The following is a 9,655-nucleotide window of genomic DNA, read 5'->3' on the forward strand; positions in this document are numbered from 1 at the left end:
CGATTGTAAAGATGGTGACAATTGTGAGAAATGTTGTCACAATTACCCAGAGCCCAAAGTGACACCTTTACAATGCTTGTTTTGTAAAAACCTCAAATCATTAAAAATACATTAAAATAATCAAAAGTAAAACCTGCAGATCTTCAGGTTTGTGATGAAGAAAAATGACTAATACCAAAACAGTTGCAATTACCTTTCCGTCAATTAGCCTAACTAATGTAGGCCTACTAGCTGTACTTGTATAAACTGTTAAGTAATTTACTTTATAACAAAACATCCTATTTTTTTAAACTCTTCATATGTTTTGTGTGTAAAAAGCTTATTTTTAAAGTAACTAGTAACCGAAGCTATCAATAAATGAAGTGAAGTAAAAAGTACAATATTTCTCTTTGAGAGGTGGGGGAGTAGACGTAGAAAATGGCATGAAAAGAAAACACTGAAGTTAAGTACAAATGTCTGTAATATGCGATTATACTCTGGTCACATGACACCCAAGACGAAAGCAGTCTGACGAAGTTGATGTCTGGTCCGGTGTTGTCGGAGAATTTCTAAGCTTGTCTATTAAACACGACAGTCGTCACTCTGTTTTATTTTGAACCTCAAACTGAGTATTTTTTGTTTTCTTACTGGGATACAGAAAGATGGACTCCTAGGAGATTTGAACTGGGATAAGGACTTATTAATTGCTGGTTGAAATGTGGGTTTTGTATTGAGCTCTTACTGTATAACACACTGTGGTCTGTAGGTAGGCCGACCTGATGATATATCATATTAGTTAATGCCATGACTTGACTCAAATTATCTTTCTTAGATTATAATTTGATATATCTTCTCCTCCATTGCTCATAATAATAATTCTACCTAATTTCATCATAACACAGGCCTGACCCACAAGAAATAGTGTAGTTCTATCTAATATTGTGTTGGTGATACTATACACTGATTTACTGCTTGTCCATTTTGAATAATACAGAAGGTAAAGAGCTTAAAAATTAATCGCAAAAAATCGCGATTTAGATTAATTTCCAAAATCGTTCAGCCCTAGTTTTAAAACAACTACATTACTTATGAAAGTTATTTAAAAAAAAAAAAACAGTATCTCACAAGTGAGTACACCCATAACATTTTTGTAAATATTTGCTTATATCCTTTCAAGTGACATTTTTACTTAGGGGTGTCCTCACTTTTGTTGCCAGCGGTTTAGACATTAATGCCTGTGTGATGTGTTATCTTTGAGTGGACAGCAAATTTACACTGTTACACAAGCTGTACACTCACTACTTTAGTAGTAAGTGTGATTTCTTCAGTGTTGTCACATGAAAAGATATAATCAAATGTTTACAAAAATGTGTGAGGGGTGTACTCAATTTGTGAGATACTGTATGTAGAGTTTTTGTTTTACATGGGAAACAAACATCAGTCTTGTAGGTGAAAGGCTGGTGTCTGATCCATCTATCCACATCAACCTTACCTGAAGTCTTCTGGTATTTAAATTACTTTTAGCGTTCAACAATGACACTGAAAGGCTTCCCAATGCTTTAAAAACTCACCAAAGGGTCTTGACCATGGTACCATATTTGATGACTTAAGAGTGAGAATGGGTTGAGCCTAACTTTAAAAAGTATAAAGGTTTTCTAAAAGCCACAGATTTTACTGTATTCTGCTCATCAGCAGGTATTTGTTGGCTTTTAGCAGATAAACTCCATATCAGTAATGCATGGCTCTTTTTCTGCTGTTAACATCATATCATAACAAAATATTCAATTCTCGTTCCAGTTTCTCTCAGCGGTTTAGAGGCTCAGGTGAAGTCAAGTTCTTTGGGAATCTGTTCTGTGCAGCAGCAGAGAGAGAACAGCAGACAGGAGAGAAGATACTGGAGCTGTTATCATCAGTGTGCAGATATCAATCATTCCCTCTTAATGACGAATACTTGGATGAATATTATCAGAGTGGTATCCTGCTGGATCTGTACTCCCACCTGAAGGACTATGAGACTAAAACAGGCTTGAGGGTCCTTCCATCATTACAGTCAGTTTTCCAGTCAGCTCCTGCAGTCTGGTCCATAGACCTCTCAGAGAGAAAGACCTCCATCCTCCTGGAAGTGCTGAAACTCCAACCAGAGAAGAAACCAGTGGAGCTGACAGGCTGGACAGATGAAGAGAGTGAAGTGAGGAGTTTCCTACAGTGTCTGCCTTATATCTCACAGCTCAGGTAAATGAATTGCACTGGCCTTTCCATCACTTTGCTAGAGATTAATCTTGGTCTCATCAGTCCATAAGATTGTGTTCCAGAACTTCTTAGCAAATTTCAATCTGGCCTTCCGATTCTTCCTGCTGATGAGTGGTTTGCATCTTGTGGTGTGGCCTCTATGTTTCTGCTCTCTAAGTCTTCTTCCAACAGTGGATTGTGATACCTTCACCCTGCACTGTGGAGGTCGTTGATGATGTCACTTACTGATGTTTTCCTTGGCCGACCTGTTGGACGTCTGTTGCTCAGTACACCAGTAGTTTCTTTCTTTTTCAGGACATTCCAAATTATTGTGCTTGCTATGCCCAATGTCTGTCCAATGGCTCTGGTCTATTCTCTTTTTGTTTCACCGTTTCAATACTTTTGGAGGGGACTGTATGTCAGGGGTTGGACGCCTCTGGAACAACAAGTGTCTCACTCAGGGACACTTGTTGGATGTCACAGAGGGAAGTGACCCTGGGTTTCTCACACCAAAGGCATGTGTTCTATCCACTGCACCATCTCCACCCCTTCAGCTTTCACTAAGGAGCAAAAGTCAGCCTTTAAACTTGATAGGAACCTAATTTGACATTTAACCTGATTAATTATTATCCAATCATATGATTTTTTTTGTCGATATCGCCTAGCCTTAGTATAAATAATATTTTAGCTTTGAAAATGTTAAAGGAAATCCGCGCAGCCAGTTTGAATGGGCCTGAAGCAGCTGATAATATTAAAATATTAGGCAAGTATTGATATCTATTATTTTCAGGGGCTATACTGAAGTTTGGCAGTAGGGTAGATTCTGGATCCTAAGCACGTACGAGCACAGTTGATCCAGCACAGACCCAAGGTGAAACACAGGCAGCCTCAGCCAGTATGAGCACAGCCAGAGATGTACAGCCAGCATCAGACTTCTAGAAGAACTTTCCATTAATGCTTATAACAGACAGACAGTTTCATAGAGTTTTACAGAATGATGGATGTTAAAACTTGTGGTCCAGTATTTCAGCTTTGGAGCTGATTGATTAATAAATGTTTTGGGTAAAGTTTTCCTTTCAGCCACCCTGTTGGTTCAGGAGTGGTATTCCAGTATAACATACAATCTTTAATACAGAATAGAGGATACACCTTTGTAGCCTGACTGTCCTGCTTCATTCAACATATTGTCAAGATTTTAATTTAGTTAAACTCTTCTAAAATCCACATATATCCCTGTTAAAATCATTGTTACTTGAGTTTTAGGTTGATTGATTTTACTGTATTCTGCTCATCAGCAGGTATTTGTAGGCTTTTAGCAGATAAACTCCATATCAGTAATGCATGGCTCTTTTTCTGCTGTTGTCATCAGATCATAACAAAATGTTCAATTCTCGTTCCAGATTTGATGACTGCTTTGAAGCTGTCGCCAAGGTCTTTGGGAATCTGTTCTGTGCAGCAGCAGAGAGAAAACAGCAGACAGGAGAGAAGATAGTGGAGCTGTTATCACCATACTTGGATAGTTATGATGATGAATATCAGTGTGATTTCCTGCTGGATCTGTGCTCCCACCTGAAGGACTATGAGACTAAAACAGGCTTGAGGGTCCTTCCATCATTACAGTCAGTTTTCCAGTCAGCTCCTGCAGTCTGGTCCATAGACCTCTCAGAGAGAAAGACCTCCATCCTCCTGGAAGTGCTGAAACTCCAACCAGAGAAGAAACCAGTGGAGCTGACAGGCTGGTCAGATGAAGAGAGTGAAGTGAGGAGTTTCCTACAGTGTCTGCCTTATATCTCACAGCTCAGGTAAATGAATTGTACTTCACATGACTTCAGTGGACATTTCTGGAAATTCTTTGGAGCTGATTGATTAATAAATTTACATTTATTCATTAGTGGTGATAAATGTTTGGGTAAAGTTTTCCTTTCAGCCACTCTGTTGGTTCAGGACTGGTATTCCAGTCTAACATACACATTTCTGGAAACTCTTTGTTTTTATCAGTCATCTCAGTCAGAACTCAGTGTGGCCAAAGTAAATTCCCCCCATGCAGCTTTGAAAAGCAACATTACAGTAACATTTGTTCAACAGAGGAGAAATGGAAGAAGAGAGTATGTCTTTGGCTTTTTACCTGTTAACATCTTGGCTTTTTCACTGGTTGTTGACATAAGTGTAGTTCTAATACAAAAGATGTGAGTTTTTTGGGAGCGCAAGTTACGCACACCCTGGGGGCTGAGCCCCCTGTCTTTCAGTCCTACTGACGTCAGTGTGAACAGCCCAAGCCACGTTGAATCTGATCTCTTCCAGTTTGGATTTGGGCCACTTTCATATGTGGTCTAAATACGATACAGGTCTGAGTTTTTGAAATGCAATCTCGTCAAATCCACCGGGTCGCCAGCTCTCTTCTGAGTCACCTGCATGCTACCTGTCCGAGCAGAAACAGGAGAGAGAGAGAATGGGAGATAGTTGTGGGGCATTGTACAGTGACAGAATCAGTAATGAATGTAATGAAAAGGACACAAAGTTCAGTCAGGACAACTTTCATCAAAGACTGCTATTGCAAAATTATATTTTTAATTATATTTGGCTCTGTTCTGGGATCTCCTGCCCATCCACATGCATACATGGAAAGCCCGACGCAGAGAGCCGCAGTAAAGAACCCCGTACAGAACAGAGCAGGCATGAAAATTACAGGTTTAGTCAGATAATAGACGGGCACTGAAGCATGGTGTTAAACAGGCCTGGAGGTGAAGACGGTACTGTTTATTATCAGGATGCAGCCTCTGCTGCTCTGTGTCGCCTTGCGCACACGAACACACATGCGGGCTCACACGCAACAAGCTAAATGAAAGCGGTCTGTAGTCTAACTGTTAAGCTTAGATTGCCCTGTATCTTCAATCTACACATTGTCACCTGCACTGAATCACGCAGACCCAGAGGGAAGGAGGACAGGAGCTAGCTGCCTGATCTGCGTCTGTGTGGCTCTATCCGTGCACAGCGACATGAAGCCCAGAGCGCGACAGTGTGGCGGCGCATGTTAGCATGTTTGATGTATTCAGCCAAACAAATTCCCTAATATGCTTCTGATAATGGAATATGCTCGATGGGCCAATACTTCGATAGTTATTGTACATTCCTGTCAGGTACAGCCTGAAAGGTGGAGCTGGGGTAACGGTGGGTTATGAGCTTTGCATAGGAAGCAGTGAGGACTGGCGGTTAGGCTACGGCAGCTTGAATAGGCGCCTTGTCTGGAATTTGCCAATGAGAGGAATCAACTGAGCTATCAGCTGATGTGCTGCTGAAGTGTATGCTAGAATGAGCGGAGCTTGGCTTCGTTGCCTGCCTGAACTAACCCTGTGCTTGATTTGTGAACGTTGGTCAGAAATCGGGAGAAATGCGACCCAGTGAGGAAACTGAGAGGGCAATGACATACAGGAGTCTCCTGTGTAACTTGTGAGGGTTAGCAAGTAAGAGCTAACCGGAGCTAACCTTAGTGGCCTCCTTTGTTTGGGCCACATGTAAATAATAATGTGAACTGTCAATTTAAAAAATCTGATCTCTGCAATAAATTGGAATAGAGCATTAAAGCTGCAAGCAGCGTTGGGCGTGCCCTCGCACGTGTAGCGCGTCGGGGCGCGTTGCATATTCTGGAGCTCTGCTGGTGCGGCTGTGAATTTGCTACACGCTTCGGACGCTGCATGAAGGTGTTATGTCACTTCCTGTGTCCCGTTTGTGGCGCTACATAGCACTTGGCGGTATGAATATAAATTAATATTGGCTTGTAGATGTCTTCGGGTTGGGACAGTTATCAAGCACGTAAAATTTTGTTCAGATGTGAGCATGTACACTGAAGTTCCAACAACTTCCCGTGTCATGGCGAAGAGTTGATCTTTGACGCCACGCCACGGACACGCCCATTAACGAAAACTCACAGATAGCACAACTTTTCATCGTCAATGCCATAAGAAGGCACAACAGAAATTTGAAATCGATCTGCCTAAATCCCTAGGAGGAGTTTGTTAAAGTACGGAGTGTGTAAATGATCCAAAAATATCTGTAAAATTCAAAATGGCCGACTTCCTGTTGGGTTTAGGGCATCACTCCAAGACGCTTTTTGGTACGTCTGGACATCAAAAAATTTCATACATGTAGGTCAAACGTGCGGCGGGGGCTGCTTCGTTAAAGGTCAATTCCTGTTGCCAGCAGGTGGCGCTATGACTGTGTGTGAATGTCGGCATGTACATGTGTTCAGGGCGGGACTCTCATCCTACATGTACAGTTTGGTGCAGATCTGAGCATGTACACTGAAGTTACACTCACAGATAGCACAACTTTTCATCATCAGTGCCTTTAGAAGGCACAGCAGAAATTTGAAGTCGATGGACTAAATCCCTAGGAGGAGTTCGTTAAAGTACGGAGTGTGTAAATCGCCAAAAATGACCATAAAATTCAAAATGGCCGACTTCCTGTTGATTTTAGGATATGGGTTCTTGAGGCTTTTTTGTGCGTCTTGATATGATACATGTCCCCAGAAAATGTCGTGCATGTAGGTTGAACGTGGACAAGGGGCTAATTTTTTCAAATTTTCTAGGTGGCGCTAGCAAGTCATTTTGCCACGCCCATGCGCAAAACCCATAAAATACGAAATTTTTCACGACTCCTGACATGTGTGCAAAGTTTGGTGAGTTTTCGAGTATGTTTAGGCCCCCAAGATTGAGCTTCCTTTGCAGAAAAAAAATAAAAAATAATTCCTTAGTTTTAACAGGGACCTCGCACGGTTCGTGATCGGGCCCTAATTACTCCATTGCCACACATTTTGGAGCACACAAAGAAAATTAGGAGCACAGCAAAACATTTTCAAGCAACACAACTATTTATACATATTTATACTACGTGTGCTCCTTCTCCTTTTGTTCAACCATGGTGTGTAAAGATTGGAGGACTGAAAGTGAAGACCCTTGTATCTGGACACTCGGCATTGGCATATTAAAATATTGTCAAAGTATTTTACAATATTGAAACATGAGTCACGTGACGCAGGGATAAGTTATGGCGGCCTGAATTGTGTGCTCCTGCTGTCTTTGGGTTAATATTCTTAATATATCCTAAAACACGTTCAGACATAGACAGTCCTCTTCTATATTTTACGTGGGAATTAAAATGTCAGAGAAAGGCAAAAGTTTGTCTTCTGGCTGTACCACTGAACAATGAAAACTTCGCTCAGCCGCACAGACTCTGCTCAACATGTGCATTGAAGGGAGTAGCAGCTAGCAAAGATCCCTCAGCTAGCACTGCTACGGAGCCCGTCCAGCCCGAGATGGGTCAGATTCACGGGATACTGAGCAAGATTTTAGAAGAAACAGATCTGAAAGAAATTTGTCAGTCTCTGAGCTCTGTGGATACAAAGCTATCCTCCCTCATTTCACGCATTACGGAAGTGGAAGAGCGTGTGAGTCAGCTAGAGGATGAGCAAGCTAACATAAACGCAAGACCGGCGGCAGCCACTAAAGAGGTCGTACAACTACTGACAGACCAGACTGCAGACCACTGCTGAAGATAGATCCCAACTGCTCGGCTGAAAAGAGCAATGTCACTGCGTTCCTTAATGAGTTTATCTAATCGCCCTTGGCATTGAACCGACCCCGGGGAGAATCGAGCTTACAGGATTGGGACACGGCTGGAGGTGGGGGATAAGAATCATGGGCGAATAATTTTGGCGCGCTTGCTACGATGCAAAGATTGCCAAGCCATCCTGGAAGCAGCACGGGAAAAGAAATGCCTGACGTGGAACGGCAAACGAGTTATAATTTTCCCGGATTATTCGAGGGAGACGCAAAGAAAGCGAGAAGCATTTTCACGTTGCAGGAAATCACTCCATGAGCGCGAGATTAAATTTGGCATGCTCTACCCTGCACTTCTGAAGATTTTCCACAGGTATTTGATGACCCGGAAAAAGCAATGGAGTACATCAAGAGGCACTGAGGTACATGTCTGGTACTATGTCAGCGCGCCATGCGATCCGGGTGTATCCTGGATATGCTTTGGAAACCATTAGACCTTGCTGTCCTTCTGTTCAGGAAAGTAACGGTATGTGAGATAGCTGGTGTGTGTATGAAACTTGCAGACCTCTGTTTTGTTTTTGGGCATGGACAGATCATTTCAAATGACCGGCTCTGAATTCCACAAATCATTTTGAAGTTGACATTTGAGTTTATATTTTCTATTGCCAGTGTTGCTAACAAATTTTATTTTTGTATAGAAATCCGTACGTTTCCCCTAACCTACTATCTCAACACAATTTTGTACACGATACTCAGGGCAGTGGGTGTTTAGGTTGCCCTTGATCCATTAGTCATGGACCTTAGAGACTTTCTTTTTTGTTCTATTTCAACAATGTTCCAGGTTCTATTGTTCTTTGTGCCAGACTGGTTCGCGGTCTGCCGTTCATTGATATCACTAAGGTGTTGGTATAATGTTTTTTTTTATTCTTCCTGTCAATATGGATAATTTATGTTGCACCATGGATCCTAAATCATAATAGAATGGCCACTTATTGTATAGTAAAATACATTAAGAGTGCTTATGACTAGCAGTGGGAGGACATTATGCTACTCAACCTGGAATGTGAATGGCCTGGGCTGTCCAATCAAAAGGAAGAAAATACTGGGACATCTGAAATCAGTAATTCAGTAATTATAATACTAGCAGAGATACAAGGACATACTCTGGTATTGGCCAATATGTATATGCACCCAATGTTGACCACCTAAATTTTTTCATAGACTTAGAAAGTAAGTTGCATGATATTAGACAGTTTCCTGTAATTCTGGGTGGAGACTTCAATGTTGTCTTAGATCAAATCTTCGATAGAAGTAAACCAACATCAAATAGAATGCCTGACACTGTTTTGCTTGTTAAGAGAATGTGTTCATCTGTGGGTCTAATTGATGTGTGGAGGCTGAACCGGGCAACAGACAGAGACTATACTTTTTACTCAGGATCCCACAAAGTCTATTCAAGAATAGATTTTTTTTTTCTAATTTCTAGCTCCTTGCTGCCTGCCACACTATCCTGTTTAATTGATAGACCATGCCATGGTCAGACTACAAATGACCCCATATCAGGAAACAGAAGATCCCAGATTAGGCTATATTTGGAGACCAATGTTCCCACAGCTCGCTCTGCCATAGTGGCCCTGGGAGGCTATGAATGCCTTTCTAAGGGGATTCATTATTCAATATTCTTCTCATAAGAAGAGGGTCAATGCTGCCAAGCTCATAGATCTAGACAAGAGAATTAAGAACATTGAAGCTAAATCAAAAAGAAATATATCTGAATCTATTTTAAAAGAATTGACACACTTTAAATATAAATATAATACTATAATATAAAAAAAACTGAATCTCTTTTGTTCAAGGCCAGGCAGACTATTTTTGAATCAGGGGGGGGGGGG

General features: G+C 41.4%; 1 protein-coding gene across 1 annotated transcript in view; it reads left to right on the top strand.

Moving 5' to 3' along the window:
* LOC123972917 overlaps nt 1-4,110 on the top strand; it is a 32,243-nt gene extending 28,133 nt beyond the window's left edge. Inside the window, exons 8-9 of the mRNA XM_046052684.1 lie at nt 1,777-2,211; nt 3,609-4,110. Coding sequence (XP_045908640.1) covers nt 1,777-2,211; nt 3,609-4,014 — 841 coding nt within the window. The 3' untranslated portion in view covers nt 4,015-4,110. The remainder of the gene's footprint in view (nt 1-1,776; nt 2,212-3,608) is intronic.
* Nucleotides 4,111-9,655: the final 5,545 nt, after the last annotated feature.

This window comes from Micropterus dolomieu, linkage group LG01 (genome assembly GCF_021292245.1).
Source record: "Micropterus dolomieu isolate WLL.071019.BEF.003 ecotype Adirondacks linkage group LG01, ASM2129224v1, whole genome shotgun sequence".
Classification (NCBI taxonomy): domain Eukaryota; kingdom Metazoa; phylum Chordata; class Actinopteri; order Centrarchiformes; family Centrarchidae; genus Micropterus; species Micropterus dolomieu.